The sequence below is a fragment of the Macrobrachium rosenbergii genome, chromosome 20 (genome assembly GCF_040412425.1).
Source record: "Macrobrachium rosenbergii isolate ZJJX-2024 chromosome 20, ASM4041242v1, whole genome shotgun sequence".
Classification (NCBI taxonomy): domain Eukaryota; kingdom Metazoa; phylum Arthropoda; class Malacostraca; order Decapoda; family Palaemonidae; genus Macrobrachium; species Macrobrachium rosenbergii.
In genome coordinates, this window is record NC_089760.1 from 3,560,942 (window position 1) to 3,587,894 (window position 26,953).

A 26,953-nucleotide genomic window follows, 5' to 3' on the forward strand; every position below is an offset into this window, starting at 1 on the left:
TGTGTATGTATGATTCAGTACTTAAGCTTCATATCAAAAACTCAAATAATATCGCGTTGACTTTTTAAACAAAAGGTTAAGATATGAAAGCAACTGATAAGATTTTTACGCGTATGGTTATACAGTAGTTCGTCTCAACTCTGTTTATAGCTGTTATGGACAATCAATAATTATGCCGATTCATAAACGCGGCTCCGCGCCCGCTCAGTCCCATTAAGAGGCTGCATCAACTATACAGTCAAGAGACTTCACATTCTTTCCCATCTTGGTGCTCCTGAAAACGTCCATGGAAGTTGAACAATAGCGAAGTTCCCAAAAGCCTTCTTCCTTCCTTCCTTCCTTCCTTCGCCCTGTGAAATATTGGGAGCCATTTTGCCTCAAATTCTTGCCTTGTTTAACCGTGGCAAACACAAGGCCCAGAGATAATTGTAATTTTCCCTTTGTGCCGGAGTATTGACTCAAATATTCGCTCATAAGTGCGCTGTTTGAACTCACTCTCTCTCCGGCTCTGTCGAAATGAAAATTGTGTGAGCGTGCGTGCGCGCTGGTGTGTTTTCTTAGAGAATCGGGTAATATTGGAGATGATTATTTACGATGTGTTCTGTCCTGAGTGGTGTTATTACGTTTTTGAACCCACGACATCTCTAAATTTGTCTATTGTTGTACGATCTGAAGGCTCATGTGTAGCCTATCTGATATTCATTCGCGTGTCATGCCACTTTTCTTACGCAAGTATACGAGATAAGAGCGCAACACACGCACACACACACACACACACACACACACACACACACACATATATATATATATATATATATATATATATATATATATATATATATATATATATATTATATATATATATATATATATATATATATATATATACGTTTGTGTGTGTGTGTGTTATTCAGAGGAATAATGTTCGTTCGTGTGTGACACTCGCTCGTAAAGTAGGGTGAAGATATTGGTAGCCTAAACACTACACTAGTTATGCTCTTGAATTACGACAGTTAATTTTTAAACTTTGTCTTACTGAACTACCGATTTTTTGTACTTAGATGAGTTTATTGACGAGTAGGCTAATGTGACATGTTATCTCAGCTCATGATTCTTATGTTTCTCCTTTCACCGTTACATTATTTAGGCCAACAGGAATATTCCATATATTTATGGATATGTATATCAATAAAAGGTGTTTCATTATCCTTCAGCATTCCGGTATGCGTGTATTTCGATATAATGTTTAAGAACCGGCCACTACCTTCCCATAGATGAATAATTATTTCGAACTAAAGCACACTGTTCTTCATAATAAGTTTGTCGTGCGTCATTTATGGTGCGAGAGATTCATCCCTTTTTCGAGTTCATTCCCAAAACGCTTAATTACCCTAAATTGCATATATTAACGATCGCCTTCATTCGAAGCTGAAAACGCTTGAAATATATGAGAAAAGATACCCCAAACGGGAATAGATCCACATCCACACACAAACGCACTTACTCGAAGAATGTGTTGAATCGCTGCCTGAGACGTAAATGGTTTCTTTTCACTACCGTATTTTTATTTCGATTTCATCTTTAAGTCATTATCTGAAGCCTTGAAATCTTTTCTGAACAGACACTTTGGCAGGCGTCAGCTGAGCAGCGAGGCGGCATTCAAAACGTAAAGAATGGTGATCAAAAAGTCATTTACTGAGCGCTTTTTTTTTGTTTCTTAGGCAGATCAAAGAGTTATTCTGAGTTTGTTCGGGGTCCGTTTGTCAAAGAACAGTCTCTTAACGTCGTTGCTTCATTTTTAACTCATGGATGTATTTTTTTTTTTTACTGGGAAATGAAAATGGAGGTGCGATGACTAGATTGGCCTGACGGATTTGCTTGTGCTGGAGTTATAAAACACTGTTCAGGCAGCTTAAATTATATCGTTCATTGTAGCATCTGTAATCTTTATTTCAATTGCATACTTAAGTTAGAAGTTGCTGGGCTATAGAGTCAAACAATGACTCAGAATAACTTAATAGAGATCATTATCCTCAAGAAATTATAGTTCTCTTGCTTTTACTTGTGCTCTCACAAAAGTATTGAATAAGTTTTCAACTTTCATTTTAATTATTTCAGACGAAAGCGAAAAAATCATTTAATTACTCTGTTGCGACAGCATTGATTATTATAATTACTGGATGGGATTACATTAAATTAATGCTGCACTTGTTTGATATTACAATGGACCAAGGTCTGCTAACGGCGAGGTGATATTACACACGGCAGTGATTGCTCATCACTCTGATTAGCCCAACTGAGACAGCAATCATTGTACCGAAAATACCTGTTAAATGCCATCTTAGCGTAGCGCAAACATCGAACTAAAGTTTTGTCCCAAGATGAAAACAGTCTGAGTATTTTATATATGATCATGAAGGTTACCATGGTATGAAGCCTTCCAGAATCTCTCCACCATTGTTTTCTTGTTTACATATTAGATCGGGGAAATTCAATAGTAATGTTATGGATATTTTAGTTGTGTTCTTTGACCTTGGCAGATTTATGGATATTGAAAAGGAATAAACAAGTGACATACAGTAAATGTCAAAGGTTCTTCAGCAGGATTTCATTAAAATGGTTGTTTTAGGCCAGTTAATTGATCTTTTTTCCAATAATATCATTAGTTGCCTACAATAAAGCCGAGTATGAGGTTGCCTATAGTGAAGCCGTAATCAAAAATAGGTTTTATTCAGTGGTTTGTGGGGACATACCAGTCAACTTACTAGTTATAGTATATGATGTTTAAGTGAAAAATTCACGAAGATAAACCTTTTTTCTTGAGATGATCTTTTGGGTACTTTAGCATCTCCCTTTTCGTGTCTTCATTTGCCCATTTTCTGCATCAATAAATACTTTAAGTGTATATTTACTCGACTGTTTGAATTTTGTAAACTTGTCGTTGAGGAATACGAATTAAAAAATCAGAGGTATTTTGAACGAGGCCATTGAAACATTTGGGGCCAACAGTTGCAGAGAATTCAAATTCATGTTCTCCCATACAAATTTTAATCCAACCCATTACGTTTTTCTTGGGAATGGTCTCCATGAATAGAATGAAATAGAAAGAAATAATCGAGTTCAAAAGACTTTACTTTGACTGCGGGTATTTGTAGAATTTTTACGACTAGAGAGCCTGCTTCTTTAACTCCCTTGTGGAAGCCATGATTGGCTTAGAGCCTTAGAGTCTCTCTCTCTCTCTCTCTCTCTCTCTCTCTCTCTCTCTTCTCTCCATTCCATTCCCGTGTTTGTATTATTTATATTAACTGAAACCTATAGACAAAATTATATCGAATAAATCATTCACTGTAACAAGGTATTTCAGTAACATTGTTTCACGGTGGATATTACTGAGTGGAAAAGAAACACTCCCCGACCTTTAGCGTTCGTATTTTTTCGGAACAGTTTGCCTATGAAACTACTTGCCTGACAGACCGTGAAAGTCATTATTTTTCATTTATTTGTTGCCTAGATATCGCATGAGTGCGTATTGTATTCTAAAATGCACATGCAATGTTTTAGTACGAAAGATAGAAATCTGAACTTAATTGTGCAAAATAGCTTCTATCCAAACAATTTACTCAGATATTTTAGATGTAGATTTGTAGATGACGCCAGTTATTAGACAAAAATGATTATTCCCAGTGATTACAGGTTTTTTTATATGGATTCAAAACTGTTAAAAACAATAGCCAGAATACATGTAAAGAGTAACTCTAGATGTGAATGATTGTTATGCATTATATTTAATTAATAACGGAACATGATAATAGTTTTTATAGTTATTAGGCTTAGCTGTTTTACCGAATCAAAATATTTATTAGTAACTCAGCGTGAAGAAGACATAAACCTCAGTTTAGAAATCATTTCTGTTTTACTAGAACAAAATGTCAGGTTGAAAAATGAAATTATATATGCATTTAATGTCGATTATCTTTATTTATATGTTGTTTAACCCTTACGTGTTATTCTCCTGGCTCTGTTTTTCACTGGTTATGTGATTTAGCATTCTGTAGTGTGAAAGTTTGCTTTTCATGTTATCAGCATTTGAAATTCGTTCTCTGTGGGTGCCTATACACCTTTTTGAATAATAATAATATTATTGCCATTACTATTATAATTATTTTGAACATACAAATGAGTTTCAATAAACATCTAAATTCACATCGGACGATAGAGGAGCTCATATCTTAATTCTTGTCGAGGTAGCATTTTATCCAATAATAACAATAAACTCTTGTAGAAAAAAAAGCTCCCAGTTCATTCTTACCCGAGACACTTGAAGAGCGAATTATTTATCTCTTGCAAAAGATGAAACTTCTATCAGACACATATAGATAAGAGTAGTAATAATCTCATTTCAAGGGGAAACTCGAAAGACGCATTCATTGATTCACGTGAAGATATATTCTGACCATTCCTTAGGGAACAGGACGCCTGTGCTCCTCTAACGATCACGTGAGAGAGCTTTCCTTCCACCTCACGCTCCTCTTTTGTCCTCTTGAGGTGAAACATAAGTTACTTTTTACGATCAATATGGCCCGTGGCAGGGTGGAATTCATGGCGCCGGGCTTAAGATCAGGTATTTGTTGGAAGTGTTTAAATGTTCACTCGGTGACAAAAGGATTTTTCCATCTATTTGTAAACAAAGGATCCGTATTTGACTGATGACTTGTTAAATATATCTCTTGACAAAGGCGAACCATATGTTGGTGGCAAAAATATTTTTTTCGAGGAAGCAAATATATTTTTTCAAAAAGTTACATTTAGCGACAGTGTTAGACTTTAATGTGAAAGCAACGTTTACATGATGATTTGGTGGCAGACGTTGAATGTAAAGGTTTAATGCTATCTCGGCCTAAGGTTGAATTTATAATTGCTGATGAGTATACACATGAATCATTTATTGAGTTTAAATTTCCGAGAGACATGTTTCCATAGAAAAGAATAAAACAATCTGTCGTTGTAATTTAGTGATTGTTTATATATTAATGGTGTTCTGAAAACATTTCCAGGAAGAGTGTAAATGTTGATCGTAAATTCTGAAAAGTAAGAATAATGTACAAGTGCTTGTTTTGTTGACGGTCCAGAATAAATAACTCGGTAGATGTTTTTTGTCACTTTCCCTGTTTGTAGCACCTTCGGTTGTATCCCCTCTCGGTATGCATCAGTAAAGAGAGAGAGAGAGAGAGAGAGAGAGAAAGCTAGCCCATCCGAGGGGTCATAGTTATTGGGGGGGGCAGGGGTGAAGGGGGGGGCATCACATTCTCATCTGAGTTTCCCCTCTTTGCCTTCGCTTCCAAAACATTATTTCAATCCCTCTCTTTTCCCTATACGCTCTCTGTCCATCACTTTTTTTTTTTTTTAATGGATAGAAAGGCGTCGCGTGCGGGTTCTGATGCGTTCCTGCGGTTGTAGGCTCAATTTTATTCTCTATGGCGTTTTACTGATGTTAAATACATATATAAATATATAATATACTTATATATATGTATATATATATTTATATATAGTTATAAATATATATATATACATATACTGTACATGTGTGTATTTATATGTAGTTTTTAATCTTATATATCATACTAACATCACAATTTGACGGTTACCTCAGGGTAAAAGTTTATATATTGTGATTTTAATGTTTTCGAAAACTAGCATGACGCGTTGCATTATCGCAAGGTTTTTTGAGAATTCTGAACCTACTAAAATTTCCAAATTGTTGAAGTAGATACTTTGTAAAAGAGTATGTAAGTTTGTATGTGTTGTATATTGAAATATATATAGGTATTGTTTCAATGTAAAGAGATGCCGCCACTCCGTGCTCAATTTGTATCCCAAATAGTGTCCGTCACCGCGTGCGTAATTTGTATCCCAAATAGTGTCCGTCGCTGCGTGCGTAATTTCTATCCCAAATAGTGTCGGTCACTGCGTGCGTAATTTTTATCCCAAATAGTGTCCGTCACCGCATGCGTAATTTGTATCCCAAATAGTGTCCGTCACTGCGTGCGTAATTAGTATCCCAAATAGTGTCCGTCACTGCGTGCGTAATTTGTATCCCAAATAGTGTCCACTCGGAGAAAAATCAACGTCCTCCATTCGCCTTGAGTAGTTTTGTAACGTAAGTTTTGTTTACTTCTTTATTATTTATAAAGGTTTAACATTTTACCAAGGCGTACATAGCACCAGAATGTTTTGAAAGAGTCGCGAAGTACTAAATTGACGCACGATCAGTACTTTACCGTCACAGTTGCTTTTCTATTGTCAGAACTGCCTTTACTTCAAACCTGATCCCTATCAAAGTCAGTCTGATACTCTGGAAAGCGTCCTCGGCAAACTGAAATAGATATTTGGTCGATAAGTCATCAGATTTTTTTAGATTTAGTCACACATTTTTCGATATTTACATTTTTGTGTGCATTAGTTATATTTCAAGTTGGAAATTCGTATGAAATTGTTTGGATTTATTGCTCAAATGCATGTAAGTCAAACTTACGCATGTACTCTGATATAAAGCAATAAACTATATTGCAGTCCCAGAAGTAGTTGCTTATTATTTTTTTTTAAATTATAAATTGCAAAGATATATGATATGTTCTTCTTGTGATACTTTACAATTCCGTTAGAAATCTGCTCCCAAATTGTGTTCGGAATGACATTTGAGTTAACCTTGTACTATCAACGTTGATAAATCCACCATGCAATTCAAATTATCACAACGTGAAATCTTATACTTCACCGTTACATGGCTGATAATCTTATACGTTGAAAAATGATTTTCCATGCAAGTCCCTATTGATTTATTTGAATTTCTTCTCTTTTGCATGGAATTGCCGTTCCTCTGAACATAATTGATAATATATTAAATCGCCTTGTAAATCATCTTTCAAGAATTGTGACACCTTTTACAGAAACCAGTCGGAGATTCTGTCAGAAAAATTATCAGAAGATGAATTTTTTGGGAGGTCTGTTATTATGCAATTAAAGTCACTTTAAGTAATATTTTCTCTTATAATAAGAGCTAATAGCTTTCAGGATATTAACTTTTTAAAACTGCATATGACCTCCCCACGGAACGACTTCATTCCATGTATTTCAAAAAGCAAGCAGTGTTCGATAATGATTTAGCGCCTTCCTGTCAATGGAAATGCTTACCGCATGGCACGTGGAAGACAAGAAAAAGAAGAACTAATTCTACAATGGGTCTACTTTGTGCTTTCCTGTTATCTGAGCAGTCATTTCCATTTTCTTCTCCTTAAGCTCTAATAAGGTCAGTCATGTTCTACTTCAGTGAAGGAATGGATGCAGCCAAGCGAGCCCTACTAAGCGCCAAGAATGTAGGCAGACCAGAATAGAAATGTTTCCCTCCTCTTGACGGCGTATACATGTGAAGAGCTGTGCGTGTGTGCGTGCGTGCGTGCGTGCATGTGCGCGCGTGTGTGTGCGTGGACAGCAGATGAGGGGAAGTGTGGTTTACTAGCCAGCAGGTGGACAACACTAAGCTTACGGGCCTCACCGTATTGATTTTAGATTTAAGCGGTGCATTGACCACCCTCCGAGAGAACTTTAATGATGGCACAGTGACGCAAGCGCTTTTGGAAGACCCTTTTTGTTTTATTGCTTTAGTTAGTTTTCTCTACATTTTTTTTTTCTCTAGTGGCTGCAAACTTTTGTGTCTTTAGGTGTATTACATATTTTCCTTTATCTCTCTCTCTCTCTCTCTCTCTCTCTCTCTCTCTCTCTCTCTCTATATATATATATATATATATATATATATATATATATATATATATATATATATATATATATATATATATATATATATATATATATATATATACGTATATATTTATATATTCTTTATATGAATATACATTTTACACACATATATATTTATATATTCTTTATATAAATATACATATTTATATATATATATATATATATATATATATATATATATATATATATATATAAGTAGTGTGTGTGTGTGTGTGTGTGTTTTTGTAGTGCAAAGACAGAATGTGATGTTCCAAAATGCCTAAAACAATGTAACCTTCCGGACTTTAATGGAAAAATACGGTGAAGAAAAACTTAACCAAAATTGAAAAATGTCCTCTCTTGTTATATATATATATATACTGTATATATGTGTGTGTGTACGTATGTATGTATGTATTAGGTGCACATATTTTAAAATGGAGATCTCCTATTTATATATCATGGCACAACATTCTTTCCAGTGTTGGCATTCATCTTCCCGTTTCCTCTTAGTCACTCGAGTCCTTTATGGGTTGAATTTCTTTCGCGTTTTAGTCATGGTATTTTGTGCTTACGTAGGTCGGGATGAGACTTCGACCTTACCCAACTTTTGTTAGGTCGAGATGATTACAAAGGCCCCGCGTGTAGTGTTCCCTTGAAGTTTTTCTAACACATACATGCACACAACGCACACACTCACACGCAGACACGCACACACATTTTGTTTGTGTGTCTGTGCTTTGTGCGTCCATAAATATATTACTAGTAAAACTTATCAGCCCAAAGCTACAAACTTGGTACTTAACTGTCACGAATATTCATCGTTGGATCGAAATCATCTCATATCTATCTTTGTCAACTAAAAGAGTAAGTTACTAACATCTTTGTATCATGCATAAAATTTATAAGTTCGAATCCTTTCAGGGTAGATGCACGCTTCATATATTTTACCTGTAGGTATAAATTATTTATCAAGGTAAAGGTAATTCGATATTAACGGATGTTTGTGGCTTGACATTTGAAAACTTTTAAAAATCACGCGCCCGAATTACTGACAAAACTGAACGTTATATATATATATATATATATATATATATATATATATATATATATATATATATATATATATATATATATATATATATATATATACATGTGTGTGTGTGTTTAGTGGCAAAAACAGAATGTGATGTACCAAAATGCCTAAAACAACGTAACAATGTGTGTTTGTGTGCCTGTGTGTATATTTAGTCGTTTCCGCCAAGAAAATATACTTTTCACAAAGTTTTTAAGTCAGTCTTCATGAATGACTTCAAAATTAAGTGTTGATTTTTGCCTCGAGCCTTTGTTCCTCCCCAGCACCCGGCAGCCTCAACTTATCCTGTTTAGTTTCCTTGGCTGTTTTTTATGGCGGTGTCTTCGGCCCGCCTTATTTATCCTAATTCTTCTTGGTACCATGAATCCTTATCTCACCCCAGCCCTGTCCTTCACGCCAGCAATATATAACTCTCTCTCTCTCTCTCTCTCTCTCTCTCTCTCTCTCTCTCTCTCTCTCTCTCTCTCTGGGACCTTTCATCTCAGTTGCACTGCGCTAATATTTTTCGTGTGTTTGTGTCTCGCGAAGAGCCAGATTTTTTATTGACGTATTTCATCTATGATTCCTCATTCTCTTCCGGGAGAAATATCTTTGTTTTATGCTGCCTTAAGAACTTGTCAGCCAGAGCTGCAGAATTAAGGGGTACCGTTTCTCTCTCTCTCTCTCTCTCTCTCTCTCTCTCTCTCTCTCTCTCTCCCCCCGTATTTTATTTAACTCGTCTCGTTTTACGGCTTCCATATTTCCAGCGCCTCTACTCCAAACCAAACGTTCTGGTTCCTAATTTCGGGTTGTCGTGTCTTGCCATTTTTCCTGTCTCCAGTTCTTCCCTGTTTATTATCTCGTCCCCCTTCTCTCCTTCCCCCTAGCGTTCCTTCTTTTTCCTTCGCCTCCATCCCTTCTTCTTCTTCTTCTTCCTCCTCTTCTTCCATCTCTTCTTTATTTTCTTCCACTTGCGTCTCCTCTACCCGCTCTTCTTCATCCTCTTCCATCTCCTCTCCTTCCTGTTCTTCGCCCTCCTCTCGCCAGAGACGGACAATCCACCCATTCCTTCTCGATTTAAATGGATTCACTTCTTCCAACATTTGACACGAGATTCGCCGGAGCACCGAAGAGCCCCTTCCCCTTCCCTTCCCCTCCCCCCCTCCATTCTCTCCCCCGATGCAAAGGGGGGATTGGGGGGGGGAAACTATGCCACTTTTCCCCACTTTTTTTACATTTTAATATGAGTCTCGGGGGGCGAGGATTTCCCCATCAGTAGGCTGAGGCACTCGTGTAGTTCTTGATAAGAGCCTCAGGAAGAATGAAATGTAATAATATTCTCTCAGAAAATGATATGTAATCATGTTTCTCGTTTTCTCCTTTTCGTCTTTCTTTCTACTCAAAAAAAAACTTTTGGGAAAACTGGAAAGCTTGAGTTGATGTCTATGGCAGTGTGTTTCATAATTCCTGTTTTATTTGCGTTTTCGTTATTTACCTTTCGTTTGTATACCGTTAGAAACTGATTGTTTGTTCCTTTAGGTATTTTCCATGATGGACTTGTAATGTGTAAGCTCTTAATTTTCTGTAACCATCTTTACGTCTTCTACACATTGTTAAGATTGTATAAAAAGAAGAGAGAGAGAGAGAGAGAGAGAGAGAGAGAGAGAGAGAGAGAGAGAAAGTGGCTTGGGGAGGAATCAGATGAGTGAGGGAGTGCTATTCGAAGCTCTGAATCCATTTAAATTGAAAAGGAATGAGTGGATTTGATGTGTGTACGTGGCCCTGCGCGTGTTTTGTATGTTTAGATGAGTGTGTGTGTGTATATGTATATGTATATGTGTATATGTATATATATATATATATATATATATATATATATATATATATATATATATATATATATATATATTATTATATTTTAATTTTGTCAATATATATATATATATTTTTTCTTCTTCTTTTAACTTTGCCATCATTTGTTGAGGTTTCAAAATGAAATAAAATTTCTATAAATAAATACAGATCAATTCCTGAAATCAAATCAATGTAGGTTTATTCTGATGCGAAGGGAGAGAGACAGAAGATGCGGGTGAGCAAATGATCCCGTTTAGAGTAAAATGAATCCTTAGTTTCCTTTCATTTTGACTTCGATTCACGATAAATAGCTACTCTCATGGATGTTCCTTACATAGCTGGTGTGAATTTTACTTGTTTTTTTTTTTTTTTTGAGGGTGGTCTTTTCTTGGCCGGTGTATTCTCTGTCCTGATTACAAATCAATATAGTCAGGGGACGTCTTCCTCACCCCTTTTTGTTTTATTGCATACTCCAACCACCCTTTTACATTCCTGCATACCAATACCAATCTCTCTCTCTCTCTCTCTCTCTCTCTCTCTCTCTCTCTCTCTCTCTCTCTCTCTCTCTCTCTCTCATTATTTTTCAACCGTTTCCCTCTTTACACGGTGTCTCTCTCTCCTCTACGCCCCTTTCTCTAGGGTGCCCTTCCCTCCCCCAGGTCTTTCTTTCTCTCTTTCTTTCTTTCTTTCTTGTCCTTTCCACGTCAGTGTCATTCGCCTCTCCCTTCCTGGCCTTGGCCTCCCCCACCCCGGCCCCCGCCCCCGCCCCCAAGCTCCCTGAGCAGCATGCTCTCATCATTCTTACAGTTTCATTAAGGTTTTGAATCGGTCAGTCTTTGTTTTGGGGAGTCGTCGTAGTTTTTCTTTACCTAGGTAAAGAGTTTTATATATTTGTTTGGTGAGTATTTTGGATTTTATTTCTCTTATGAGAAAACCAACAAAAATGATAATTGGGGCGCTTAAGCCGTTTTTCATATCATGCTGTCGTGTTTTGGATTTTTTTTTATTATATCAAGCTGATGGTTTAATCATGGTCACTTGTAATTTTTAATGTATATTTCTAGTCCTCCATTACCATTGTTTTAACACCCCTTCTCACCCCCCATTTCAGCCTCGCTTCCCGTCCTTTTTTTTTTTTTTTTTTTTTTTTTTTTTGAGCACCTGCTCCCCCTTCCCCCTTCACCAACATTCACTCCCTCACCCCATCCCTCCCTTTCCCCCCACCCGGGGAGCTTTCTCGCCCGCCTCTATTTTCATTTCATTATTATTCCCACTAACTTTGTTGGCGGAGTCGCCCTGCTACTTGACAGCTGAACCATTTCGCAACGATCAAAGAAAATAGAGTCAGCTCCTCTCCAGATGGTTACTACGTTTTATTGACAGCCTCTTTCAAGGGTTAGGTGAGCCCTAGAAATGCCTTCCATATTACTCCACGTATACACCTACGGAGGCGCGTGCCTCCTGGCATAGGGTGTCCCTATCGAGGGGAGTTGTCATTCAGTGCTCCACTCCCTCAGACGAATAGAACTGGGAAAGAAAAATGTAATTTCGGGACCGGTGCACGAACACACAAACACACACACACACACACACTCACTCACTCACACACACACCGGCTCTCACTTTTCTCTCATCCCCTCACCTCCTCCTACGCCTTATTCCCTCCTCCTCCTCCTCCTCCTCCTCCTCCTCCTCATTTCTTAGGCCTATCGCATACGCAAACTAGACGGCTGGCCGGTGATGCCACCCCATGGGCACTACATTTTCCTCGTAGCAGATAAATAAAAAGAACGTAGCTTTGGTTTTGAAAGAAATATGGCCTTCATACCCCTTGGGTCAGGGTTTGGCTGATGGAACGCGAAAGAGAGGACCCGCTCAACCTCCTCGTATGGTCGATGGTGCCGAAGCATCCCTTGGGAAGATCGTTCTTATGTCTCGCCGAGGGATAGAATTGTGCTGATATTTACTTCTTTTGGGGATAGAGGCGTGTGTTCTTAGTATATGATTAAGGATATATGACGCTCAGCGGCTTGCCTTTACATTATATTTCTGTTGTGAATGCCACATTTAGCCGAGGCACTCTCGCCTTATTGCCCACACTAAAAGAAAGCAAGGCCTCATTACAAGTCATTGTGGGGGGGGGGGATGGGGGACCCTCCTCCTGTCACTCAAAAGAAACAAGAATAATGAGATAACTGCAAGCATTCCGGATCACGTCTGTGTATACGTTGCTGCTGGTGGTGGTGGTGGTGGTGGTGGTGCGGCGGTGGTGGCGGTGCTCTCTTCCAACACTCCTTCCCGCGCTTCTTCAATTCGGGACCACTGCACGTTATTATCTGCATCATCGTTCCTCTTTTGTTTTATTGGAACTTGTTTAGTTCTCAGTATGTTGATTATTTATTATATGATTTGTACAAGGACTACTTCATGCTTGGTGAGATTTGTCGGTTGATGGTCACAATATTTGTGATGTCAGGTTAGCGACTGAAGATTATCACCAACGTCTTCCTTGCAAAATTAAGTTTATAGAAAAATATTCCCATAATTTTCATTATTACGTGAACAACGAAAGCGAATTTTAGGTCCTGCTGTTCAACAAATATCTCGATCAGGGATGTCTCTCCCTTTATAGAAGTGGATCCAGGAATCGAAATCCTTCCCAGTACAAGTATGAGAAACAAAGGATGAGGTTGCAAGTCCCCTCCCAACGACACGCAGGAGGTGTAACGATTCCATGTCCAGCGGCAGTCCGTCCTCTCCTGTGTGTTTCCCATACTTCAAAGACTGCAAAAAAACAGAGGACCGTTATTATCAACGCTCTGCTTGATGACACTGCTACAGTAACACCTCTATCTTTGCTGCATCAACAGACACAGTATTGCAAATAGTGCCTGTGTGTGTGTGAAAGCAGAAATTCTGTAAACAATAGATTAGCTCAGCGTGAATTAAGAAATGCGACTGAAAAATATGACGCAACGTCAGTCTATTGATCTATACCTATCCTTTCGTCCTTTTTGTCTATTCCCAGACGGCGTTTGTCTGTCTCTCCGTCTCTCCTTGTTCTTCCTCTTTCTCTTGGAGGTGAATGAAAATCTTATTTTGAATTATATCTTCTGGTTCCGAGGTCGCTTTGTATACTTTTCTTTCGAGCGATGGAGCTAGTTCATCTGTGATCATAATTGCAACAGTAATGATCCCCAGCAGTCATTATTATTATTATTATTATTATTATTATTATTATTATTATTATTATTATTATTATTATTGTGAAAGCCAGTGTCGAAACGCTCAGTTCGAATTCCTCGAACCTGAGCCAAATATTACGGAGTTGATAAGATGATACATTCAAAGAATCCATTTAGAACGTTTATTACATTTTAATGAACCGTAAAATGGTTTTGGAATTTCAATTTCCCCAGACGCAAGTCTTATTGTCAAGAAATTGACTTTGTTTCGTCATGAAATCGTAGCTCTATATATGTGCGGCCTTCAGATGGGATCTCCGCTTATTTCGCTGTTTCTCTCTCTCTCTCTCTCTCTCTCTCTCTCTCTCTCGTATTTTGCCCTTCTTTGGTGACGGAGAGAGAGAGAGAGAGGTTTATAGGAGGGAATATGTATGTTAAGAATCACGACAATTTTATGCTCTGCGCATAAAGGAGTAAAATTTACGTACGCTGACGCACTTGAGTCAAAGGTTTAAATGTGAGCAAGTCTTAATTTTCTAATTAGTAAAGCCACGCTTAGGTACAAGTAGGTAAGTTAGTTTTGCTCCTTGTGCCGTTAGCGTAGAGGAATAGAAATGCCAATTTCTCTCACAGAATCATTTACTCAGATTTTGCAGAGTCTAAAAGGACCAGCAACTCTTCAGGGCATTTGAAATTAGCCAAGTTGAACCCTGGTCTCAAGGAACGCCATTGGTAAGGTTTAGATAGGTAAGCTTAGATTAGTGGTGTTTTTACCGTGATGAAATTCTGTCGAAAAAAAAAAAGTTGTTTTCTCATTCTTTATGAGAATTTTTAGGAAAGACCCCCAGTGTATTTATCAATCTGAAATTCTAAGTGGAGCGTCCCTCCGAGAAAGCAGAGTAGAATTGTTATAACTAATCGTCATGTTGTATGTATTTTAACATTTTTTTTTATCGATAGATTTAAATTTTCATAACGAAATCGTTATCAGTGACTGTCGTTATGACACAAAATAATTCACATTAATCAATCTCCTAACGAAAATAATAACGAAATTTCTGGATTGTCGGTTCCATTGCTTTCACTGAATACCAGCTTTGTTCCTGGATCTTGAGAATCACTGAAAGGTTTTGCCCAATAATCGACAAGTTTTGTTTAAGATGCTTAAAGAGAGGCGCGAGTTTCTGAAACCAATTAAAACAACCATTTCTGAATCCCTTGCAGTACCTTTAGAGAATTACACCCTATCTTTTCGAATTTGGTGAATTTTCTAGGGGATGAACAGTGGTTCCAAATCATTGCTTGACCAATACTTAAGAGACTACAGGTTATTTTGTTCATACGTTATAGGGTGGATTGTCAGTACAAAGGTGAAATAAGATAAGGTAGGGTTACAAACGAAGGAATTTAAGGGTTTCTCGCGCAATTACCTCATTAGGTGGCTGGTAAGATTCAGATACGCAGGTTCCTTGACTACTTATTTAGCGGCGACAATAAATTTGCCTGCGTTCGGCATTTGAGAAAGTGAACAACAATGGTTACTGCACTGTACTTACTTGGATACGTGTAATAATAGTATATCATTTTTTACAGATTTCTTAAGTATCCAGATACGTGTATATACAAAAGTGGGTTAATGTGTGCTAAGGGAAAGATGCATTCATCGTCAAAAAGGCAAGAATTCCATAATGAACTCTTCAGTCATCACCCTGCAACTGCCCAGAAGGCAGTGTTGAATAAGGTTACAGGTCTAGGTAACTGGTTTTCCATAATGGCCGGTCTAACAAACAAAACTTTATTTGACGTTTTACAAAAACGTCCTGTAATTTACTACTCTCAAGAAATGCGACGTGCCAGGCTGCGGTTACCTCAACATGTCGTCACCAAGCTACGTATGAACCTGTCTTATAATATTCCACAGTGGCAAGTACACACTAAGCTTGTTTTTACTTGTGTGTGCGATTTAACAATTTGGAATGCTACCAACGACTGCCATAAGTTTCATGTGGGTCTGAGAGTATTTGCAGCTCAGTGAATAGCAATATGGTTCTTTGACCGCAAAACGTCTCTTGAGTGTGCCCCTGTGTTCTCTCTCCTACCATAATAGAGATGCTGCCTACAGTGTGCCAGGCGGGTCACCTTCACTTTGCACCAGTTCTCACGCGTCTTACTTAAAAAAAAATCCTCTGGACCTCCTTCTTGAGAAATGCCTGTGGTCTTGTGGTATATGTTTGGAATCTGTGGGTGTGTGTGTAACAATGTAATGGTGTTACTCTGTCCTAAAATGAACAATTATGTACAAATTCTGAAATGTGCGTAGTAACCATTTTTAATGGAATGAAGTGTTTTGACTCTCTCTCTCTCTCTCTCTCTCTCTCTCTCTCTCTCAGTAGTTCCTCGTTGGACGATTCGGTAGAGTCCTCGGGTAGCACTCTGCTAGACCTGAGTTTGAGTCTCCGGCCAGCCAATGAAGAATTAGAGGAATTTATTTCTGGTGACAGAAATTCATTTCTCGGTATTATGTGGTTCGGATTCCACAATAAACCGTAGGTCCCTTTTCTAGGTAACTAGTTGGTTCTTAGTCACGTAAAATAAGTCTAATCCTTCGGGCCAGCCCTAGGAGAGCTGTTAATCAGCTCAGTGGTCTGGGTAAACTAAGGTATACTTAACTTTTTCCCTCTCTCAGTTCTCAAGTGGCTCACGTTTTAATGGTAGCAGATCAACAACCAGTTCTCCATTATCTCAAAAGAGAGAAAGAGTAATCCCAAGATCTTGGACCATCAGTTCACCCGTAATCGCTTTTGATAAAGTTAATGTACAGTAACATCTCTGTTGTCTGTGGCCTCTGGGTTGATCAGAATGACCTGTTACCTGTAAAGAATCTCTTGTATTTGAATTATTCTGTTTGCTTTTTTTTGGTGAATTCCTGTTAGCCGACAGTTTCTTCAAACAACACATTTACTGTGATTCATATAAAATCTCTCTCTCTCTCTCTCTCTCTCTCTCTCTCTCTCTCTCTCTCTCTCTCTCTCTCTCTCTCTATATATTATATATATATATATATATATATATATATATATTATATATATATATATATATATATATATATATATATATATATATATATATATATATATATATATATATATATGTATATATATATATATATATATATATATATATATATATATATGTGTATATGTATATATATATGTACATATATTTATTTATAAATATTATATATATATATATATATATATATATATATATATATATATATATATATATATATATTTATATATATAGAGAGATATATATATGAGAGAGAATATGAATCACAGTGGATGTCTAATAAAGAATAAAGGAGTTAATAACCCTTTGTTCTTTATTACTCTTAAAATCCTTGTCTGTCTTCCCAAGTTATTTTGCAAGTCAACTCTAGGAATAGCTTTTGAAATCTCTGTATTGTTGGGGGGGGAGGGAAGTGATATATATATAATTGCAAATTTTTGGCGTTGTAGTGGTCCTTGTGAAACATCAGAGCCCATTTGTGCTGCTCCAGGTGTTAAAGATTCTAGACGAACGTCAAAGATACAAATAGCATTCCAAGCTCGCCTCTACAGTAGTGAGTAGGCTTCGAAGGCTCTTGGTAAGTCGATACCATCACTTGATCTCTTTGGTCGGTCCTGTCCACCGCCTCGAGTTCCGATCATTTGTAATAATTGTACCTGTTCCCAAATGCCTTGGCTCATATCTTAGGCTCGGTGTTGGGTTGGTTTTTGTTTTGTAGCCTTATTGTCAATGTTCATTATTTTATTATGACCTCTTCTCCAATTCTTCTCTCACCGTGTCGTTAGATAGTTTGTTTATTTGCTTTGGTTTCCTTCGTATGTCATCATCCCAATTCTAGTTTTCATCATGTAAATCGTTTTAAATTTTCATCTCAGGTCCTTCATATGAACGAAAATTATTGCTCTTATATCGTCTCCGTCATTTTCACTGTTCATCTTTTATCACCGCCTCACTTTTTTCCTGTAACCGCTCGTAATTATACTCTTCATAGATTCTCCGCCATTACTACCATTTTCTTTATGGTTAATCTGATCATTGTTACAGCATCGTAAGAACCGGGGTGTGTTTGCTTTTTGTACCCTGTCAGGTATATTCATTCGCATTATCGGTTCGTGTAATTCCGAGAATTTATCTACGTTCCAATCTCATTATTGTCTAAGGATGGCTTGTCGTCGATAACATACGTTAACATCCACAATGAAATCGTTTTATGATAGGTTTTTTTATAGGAAATTCGTTGTTTCAGGTTTTTTTATATAGGAAATTCGTTGTTTCAGTTTTTTAATTTACATTTTTTGAGACATCAGTCACATGTAAGACCTCACCAAGTGTTCCATATGCATCTTCCCCCCCCCCCACTTCCCCATACCAATAAGGAATGGAACTACCTTTTAGTTTCTGTTTTATTTGATTGCTGTGACATCTCTTGTCTTGAAAGGCTGGACTCTTGCTTCTTCCGGTGACAGACCACTCGTTATCATCCTGAAAGTTTCCTCTTTTCCTTCAGACCAGGTTCAGATAAAGACATTGGGCCGCCTGTCCCGTCGACCTTCAAGTGAACACTTTCTTGCCAAGTAGCTGAAAATGAGACGGAAGACTACTTAGATTAAAAAGTCTAGAAAGGTAAAGTGATTAACAGGTCATAGCAATTTCAGACACCCATGGAATTTGGCATTATCATAACTCAAAGAGTTTTGTATTTTGTAAATGAGATTGAAGCTGCGAAATAAGAGGTCATGTTGCCAAGGAAAGTGGTTCTTGTTACTATAAACTTAGATTTTTATCGTAGGGCATTCTAATGAGCAAAGAAATAACTGGTGTTGTTTGGCATCCCATTATGAAGTGAATAGCCGTAAACCCTGCGTTACGTGTAAAATTTGAACATTTAAACGAAAGCAAAGCGCTGTGAATAAGTCGCTTGCGTAACGGCATTTGGACCATACGGTAATAATTGAAGTCTCCAAAAAGAAGAATGTCTCAGACGAGGAATAAGGCAAGTGGCATCATCAAAGTGGCTGGGGAGGAAGACGACAATGCTCACCAAGGGTGGAGGAAGAAAAAAAATACTAAAACTAAGAATCAAGGTTTTGTGTCTGCGTGTGTTTGTGTAAGAGAGAGAGAGGGAGAGAGAGATTCCAGTTATCGAGAATGAAGTCCTAAACAAGACTTTTATGAGTGGTAACTGGCAAGGATCTGGAGCAGACTTAACAAAGCGCGTGGCCGACTTTCAATTACCTCTCTGCGACCACTTCCGAGCCAGCGTCCACTTTAATAAAACTCGCCCACACGGACCCGACTCACAAATTAAATCCAAAATCAATTATACGAGGAAAAGGAACAGAGGAATTGTACCCGGAGGACCTTTGCAACCGCTACCTCCTCCTCCTCCTCCTCCTCCTCCTCCTCCTCCTTCCTTCCTTCGTTTTTCCTTTCATTTTATCTTCCTTTTCTCTCTGCTTATCATTTTGTCTTAGCTCTTCGTTATCTTTCTTCCAAACTGCGTCGTCGATTTTTTAATTGTTTTCCGTTTCTCAAAGTTCCTTTGGATCCCGTTATTTTTGTTCTGTCATTCATCTGCCTTTTTACACTTTGTATTTTATTATTATCGTTGTTTTTGTTACTCCATTCCCCTTTAACGCTATTCAACATCCTCTTTAATCTCGCCCTCCTCCTCCTCCTCCTCCTCCTCCTCCTCCTCCTCGCCATTTCTTTCGTTCGGATTCCGCTCCTTCCACTTTTTTATCACTATTTGAGCCGGCCTTTAATATGCCACTTTTGATCTCGCTGGCTCATAAAGACAAAAGGATATTTTTCAATTATTACATCTTGGAAGACATTGTGATTTTTATCCCTTTTTCTCTTCCATTTCCCGGTTTTATCGTTGTAAAATTGATTCTCTCGACTAGGTTATTTTGAACTGCCTTGTATGTGATTCTGAATTTTCATTCATTCAGTGTAATGTCTGCTTGCTCATTACTGGTCATGGGTTTGATGTTCAGATCCGAACTGAAGGGGCTGACTCATAATTCATTTCGAGGCAGTGTATCTTTATATTGGAATTTTCTCCCTTCCTCAGATTTCTGTGGCTCTTTTTGAAGTTCCATCCTTTACGAGGCATGGTCGACTCTCTCGAGGGTGCTCCGGCTCTGTCGCCCCTTTGCATAGATCTCTGGTCCTTGATTAGGGAGTCAGTGTTGAATTTATACAAGAAATTCGGTTCCCATTAATTCTCAGTGTTAGATGGCAGTCCTCCACTCAGTGACTCCATTCGCTTGAACACGATAATTTCATGTGGAAATGAAATATATTGTGATGACTGACTCAGGAGGTAAACATGCTAGAGTCAAACAGTTATGAACAAAGTTGGGTCATTTCAAGAAATTATAATTATTTTTTTTAACTCAAGGTTAGATATTGTGAGACATAAATTCTGCATTGCATATCGTGAATGCGTTGATGTGATGAGACAAATTCTGCATTTCATATCATGAATGCAGGTTATTGCTTCCTTTCAGTCATTTGACCTAATAGCAAATTTCTCGTGTATTTCTAAGTTTACTTTCCCTACGGGCATGAAAAAGCATATGATTATGAAATCGTGACAAACCCTAGTATCTATTGCTAGTCCGAGTAAATTAGAGCCATCAGTTGTACGTCTCTCACAATTAATGTAACAATAAATCTACTAACATTCTACGGAAGAACTTTCTGCAAGAAAGAAAATTGGGGTCTGGAGTATGTTATTATCCTTGTTCAATTTCATCATTTCCTGAACAGCAGCAATCCAAACCAACTAGACTAGGTTTGGAAACATAGTCAATTGACAGTCAGTTACTTAATGCAAAATTTTCGTTAATCCGGTATTTCAATTGTCTTACATATGTGTGTGTTTGTTTTATGCTATATGCCAAGCGAACGTTTTTTAAATGTTAGCAAGTGCAGCTTAGTTAAAGGAAAAATCTGCTATATATGTTAGTAGGAACACGGAGTCCCATTAGCCACACTCGCCCATGTAAAGGTCAAACTTGCTTATTCCTTGCAGGAAAACACCACTGACAGCTTTCCTTAATTAGATTTTTCAATACTGTGTGCATCGCAATGCGCACTCACACACACAAACGCCTCATTTGTCCAGTTGCAGCTTTGATGGTATCTCCATGTTATTTTTTCCTGCACGGAACTCGGTCCCATAGAGCTCATTTTGCTTCTTCTAGAATAGTGCTAACAAATTGCGTGGTTACTTTATTGTCCTTGACGGGATTAACTCGAAGGTTACTCACCAAATCACCGAACCAGCTTCACTCCGTTAGAGACCTTCCTTCCACCCGGAAATGAGGTCTATTCGCCTGCGATGGATACTGTTTCAGGTCGTCTTCCAACGTTGAATATGAGCGAGAGCCCCTTATCTTGTCAAGAGGCCGCGTGATTCAAACGCAGGGCCATGACATCCTCAACCATTTCAAGATTGCCCAATTTTTTCCCGCGGTTAGACTCCACTCTTTTCCTTAATTTTCTTTTGGTAGATGAAAGAGTTCGTGTAGAAATTTTGCGGGAAACTACACCTGAACATTCACGCTCTCACACGCAGCGTGAATGTTCAGCTGTAGTTTCCCACAATTTTTTTTTTTTTTTTATGATTTAAGAGTGCACAAATAAAAATTCAAATTCACGGTTGACTTAGCTGTATTGAAGTTTGAAATAATGAAGAGACAGAATGGTGTGCGTCAAAATATCGATGTTATTATGGAAATCTGTTCCTAAATGCTGTTAACTGACGCTTGAATGATTAACGTAGAGCATAATTATTCAAGTGTCGGTTAATAGCATTTAGGAACAGATTTCCATAATAACATATATACATTGACGCACACCATTCTGTCTCTTCATTATTTCAAACTTCAATACAGCTAAGCCAACCGTGAATTTGAATTTTTATCCAGTGCACTCTTAAATTATAAAAAAATAAGCAAAAAAATTCTAGTATAGAAGACTGAAAGTCCAAAAAGAAAAATTAAGGCGTCTTTATAAAAAAAAATTAAATGGAATTTAAAAATAGGAATGAAATTCTTCAACTGAGAGGTTTTTCGAACTACATTACTAGGAAACATGGCTGTTATACAGTGTGGCTATCCCAAAGTACAGTCTTACTTTTCATATAAACCAACATTGCAGGTCTGGGCAACGTCTTTCGCAGACAATGGTTTTACCGACCTCAACATTCTATCTTCAAAGTCGAAAGAAAGCACGGAAATCATAGTAAAAATAATTTTCAAAATAAGAGTTTAAAGCTCTCGCGATTGATAAACCATTATCACCCTTTACAAGGAGATTAAACCCGACCTCCTTCCCTTCCACCCTAAAAAGCTGCGACGCTCTCAGGCAGGAAGTCAGTCAGTCGAGAGATTCCAAAGTGCGCGGCAGCGCCAGCACTCCCAGCAGAGCTCCCTTTGCAGCGTATGTTCCCTTTCGCCAGTGAAGAAGAAATAAGTACATGAATAACAGTGAAGAACAGGCAATTTCCACCAGCTTCTGTCCGGGGAAAATTCTTCCTCCGGCTTTACTCACAACTTTAAAAACTCTCCAAACTTCACCAAATAAGTCAAAGGACGTCCATTATCAAGCATTAAGCTCTAGTAATTTCAGATAGGAACTTTGTAAGGGCTGAAGTTTTAAGAGCTTATCTGCAAGTAACGTTAATTTTGCAAGTTGGCCCAAGGAATACACACACACACACACACATACACATACACACACACATACACATACACACACACAACACACACACAAACACACACGAGGCTCGCTTTCTGTCGCTGAATCGCTTGGCTCGCTCGCTCGCTCTTTCTTGGCTCTATTTTATGCCTTTTTCTTATTTCTTTACCGAGACTTTTTTTTTTTTTTTCGTCTTTCATGTTCCTTATGTGTTGTTTAATTTTTCTTTTATATTTGTTTGCTGGACTGTTAGTTATACCTTTATTGTAAAATGGTAAAGTGTCCATATTTTAAATTTTGTTTTTTACACGTGTTACACTTGTCATTATTTGTGAGAATTATGATTAGGTCACCTTTGACAGAAAGGGCAGTTTTAAAGACCTTTGAACTCCAACAAACAGTCCTAACGGTTACAAAGTTGAGTATACCTTGGTTTAACCAGACCACTGGAGCTGATTAACAGCTCTCCTAGGGCTGGCCCGAAGGATTAGACTTATTGTACGTGGCCAAGAACCAATTGGTTACCTAGCAACGGGACCTACAGCTTATTGTGGAATCCGAACCACATTATAGCGAGAAATGAATTTCTGTCACCAGAAATAAATTCCTCTAATTCTTCATTGGCCGGCCGGAGACTCGAACTCGGGCCTAGCAGAGTGCTGGTCGAGAACTCTACCGACTCGTCCAACGAGGAACTCCTAACGGTTACAAACCGGTATCTTATGAATGGTTAGTTAACCTTACAGAAGAGCTTATGATATCATATCGCTTGTTAGGAACCTGAAATAAAAGGCATAAATAAGAATTGCAGCACACGATGTGAATCCCATATCATCCTGGGAGGCCGGATAATTCAAGCTTCTTCACCACAAGGCCGATAAAAAAATGAACTGTGCCTCTTGAGAGAGTCTAGTTCACTGGACACCCCTCATCGTGTGAGAGGTGTATCACCATTAAACAATACGTATACAGAACGCCCAAAAGGGTTGAGTCACATAATGGGACAACCCATGTCACAAGAACTGGGGTTTAACATTAGAATAACCACAATACGAGTTATGTCAGCGAATGCAGTTCCTATATTCGTTCACATAAGAAAAGAAGGTAACCCTTCCAAAGATACACACATCTGAACTTGAATAGTAGTAATAACAGTAATACACACATGACAGAAGTAATAATGACAATGGCCTTAACGCAGGTGGCAGAAATAATAATAATAATAATAATAATAATATAATAATAATAATAGTGGAAGTATACATATATATATATATATATATATATATATATATATATATATATATATATATATATATATATATATATATATTGTATATATATACAGTATATAATTATATACACATACCAGTAATGATAATGACATCAGTCTTGACGTAGGTTGCATTATGAGCACTAATAATTGCAGGGGACATCTACAAACAATCACGCACGCAGAAGAAATAAACAAATTTTGGGGAATGATAACAATAACAATAATTTTAACATGAAAGAGTATTATTATAATTATTAGACGTTCACTTCATAATAGTGTTTTGTAATTCAGTATAAAAAAAGTTGTTAAACCATCTGGGTATGTCAGTGATGGCTCCTCCTTCAAGTAGATCGTTCGAAATTGTGATTGTATCGTTCCTGTGCTCCTGAGGCTTAGGGCAAGTCACGACCTAGCGATGAAGCGCATGCCCATCATTGCATGTTCTGCTGTTACTTGTGGTGCCACTTTCCTTCGTTCCCATAACGTGCCACTGGGAGCTTTATCCTAATCTTAACCTAGCATCCACCACCTCTTCTTTCCATATGTATATGTCAGGTGATATGCGTGACTCCTGTTTCATCTTGCCGCTGTGTACAAATTCCGAACATCTGAATACTTCTGATTGTAATTTTCACCTGTTTTATTGTTAAGCCAAAATTGTAGTCAGTAGTGTCTTTGAAAACAGCCTTTTAAGCCAGCTGATCTGCCCTTTCATTACCAGATGTCTCTGTCACCTGTTTTATTGTTAAGCCAAAATTGTAGTCAGTAGCGTCTTTGAAAACAGCCTTTTAATTAAAAGCTAGCTGATCTGCCCTTTCATGACCAGGTGTCTGAGTGCGAGAGGCGCATACATAAACTAGATTATATTCCCAACGAGTCATTTCCTAATTTTTTTTTTTAATTCATTGACTAATTTGTTCATACACAGAGTCCTTGCTGTTTATGAAGGTCTTTAGGGCTGATTATTAGAGAATTAATACACCTCTGACTGATTTGTGTTAAGAACAATACAGAAATTATTAGTTCAGCCTGTGTGGACAATGCCGAGTCCTGTAACATGACTCACATGCCTGCTTCTGAGTCCAAGTTTCTTCCATTCATTAGAGTTATATATATATATATATATATATATATATATATATATATATATATATAACATAGTATATATACATATAATATATATATATATATATATATATATAATATATATATATATATATATATCTATATATATATTTCTATGGACATTCCTGAATTTGAATGTTTGTAATAAGCTCTCCACATATAAAATAATGCATTTTGTGATAGAATTTCAAGTGGGACCACAAGGTCAAAAACAAGATTTGAAGGGACACTCCTGGCCCATTAGCGATTCGCTACAGCGCCCACAACACTTGGTTCCCTCCGCATCTCTCCAACTTTGACTCCTCAATTGTATTCCCCCCTGCCAAAACCTTTGTGCTGCCGTACGCTTCCTTCTCCAGGCACAAAGACGTTGGGCATCACCGGATGAGTGACAAGGTTCACCCACGATTGACCCAAACCAGCCAGCTGGAGAAAAGGCACGAACCGGGGGCATATAAGGAGGTCAGACCAGAGGCCCTGGCCAGTTCATGACACGCCAGCTACACAGACAGACTGCCTGTCGGTTGGCACTCCGCCAAATGCCCCCCCCCCCCTTTCCCCACACAGTCACTTTTGTTGTGTTGAATGGATCCGATCCCGCCATAAGACCCCTTTATCAAAGACAAGTCTGGCTTTACTCTCAAGACGTCTTGTCCAAGGACTAAGGGTAAAGTTTGGATTTGGAAGTTGTTCAGCACATATTCTTTTGCTGTATTTCAATTGCTCTCTGATACTCATTCCCTTGCAACCTCCTTAAGACCATAAGCAAAGTGGTGTAATCTTTACTAGTGTAACGTAAAACACAAGTGTTTCTCCAGTCTTCATTCCATTTGATTTTGAGTAAAATTCTCCCTGTCAGCCTTCAGCATTCCCCAGTCGAACTTGTTATATGCTGTTGCAATCAAAGTGACAGTGCGGTTCTGTGTTGCAGAATAGGTGATCGTGTTGCTGTTTACTTGCCTGCTTCCACGGTGCCTCTTCCCCTCAACTACCAACTTTGAGGAGAGTCCTTCAAGATTTGAAATCTGAAGATTAATTTATTCTATGTACATACACTGCAAGGTCCTGATTACTTTTTATTTAACCTTAGAGGCTTTTTCAGAGTATATCCAAGTCGCTAGTGGCACCATTTTGCTCTGTTACCTAGCGTAACTGCGGTGCCACGGAGCTGGTGATTTAAGCTCCTGTGTGTGTTTCTTAAAATTTTTGTAATTATAACTTATTAAGCGAAACATTGATTTTCTTTAACATCCATTTAAATTAACTTTAAATTGACTCCCATAATCTGTTTACAAGTGTGCCCCCCAACCCCACCCCGGTTAGATGCAGAATTATCTCAGGTAAGAGAAAGATAGTACGTTGCACGGACACACCTGTAAATATATATATATATATATATATATATATATATATATATATATATATATATATATATATATAATATATATATATGTGTGTGTGTGTGTGTGTGTGTGTGTGTGTGTGTGTGTGTGTGTGTGTGTGTGTGTGTGTGTATATAATGTTCCAACCTGAAAAATCTGAGTAGAGCATTGCCTTGAAAGTGTTCAAGATTTCAGTTTAAGATTAACACAATAATCCAAAAGGTTTTTAATGCTCTAGAATGATATGTATACCGTCATAAGACTTGAGAAAATCTCCAGATTTCCAGTATTTCCAAAGAAGCGAGGGGAACAAATTGGACTTTTTGATTGTGGAGACGAGATTTGCAATTGCCGAGAATAAATTGCACCAGCGAACTGTTTGAACTTATAGAGAACCTGTTCGCGATGGCTAGGCGAGGAACCTTTTTGCATCTTTGTGCTTTTATTTTTTAGGGATATTTTCTGCCCCGTATTC

The 26,953-nt window shown here is 37.8% G+C and overlaps 2 protein-coding genes across 5 annotated transcripts in view; one reads left to right on the forward strand and one right to left on the reverse strand.

The window, feature by feature from the left end:
- Positions 1 to 9,975, reverse strand: part of LOC136848895 (major centromere autoantigen B-like) — a 29,362-nt gene extending 19,387 nt beyond the window's left edge. Inside the window, exon 1 of the mRNA XM_067121716.1 lies at positions 9,661 to 9,975. Within this exon, the coding sequence (XP_066977817.1) occupies positions 9,661 to 9,975 (315 nt within the window). The remainder of the gene's footprint in view (positions 1 to 9,660) is intronic.
- LOC136848993 (protein-L-histidine N-pros-methyltransferase-like) overlaps positions 1 to 26,953 on the forward strand; it is a 323,363-nt gene that overhangs the window by 205,316 nt on the left and 91,094 nt on the right. The gene's annotated exons all lie outside the window — the stretch shown is intronic.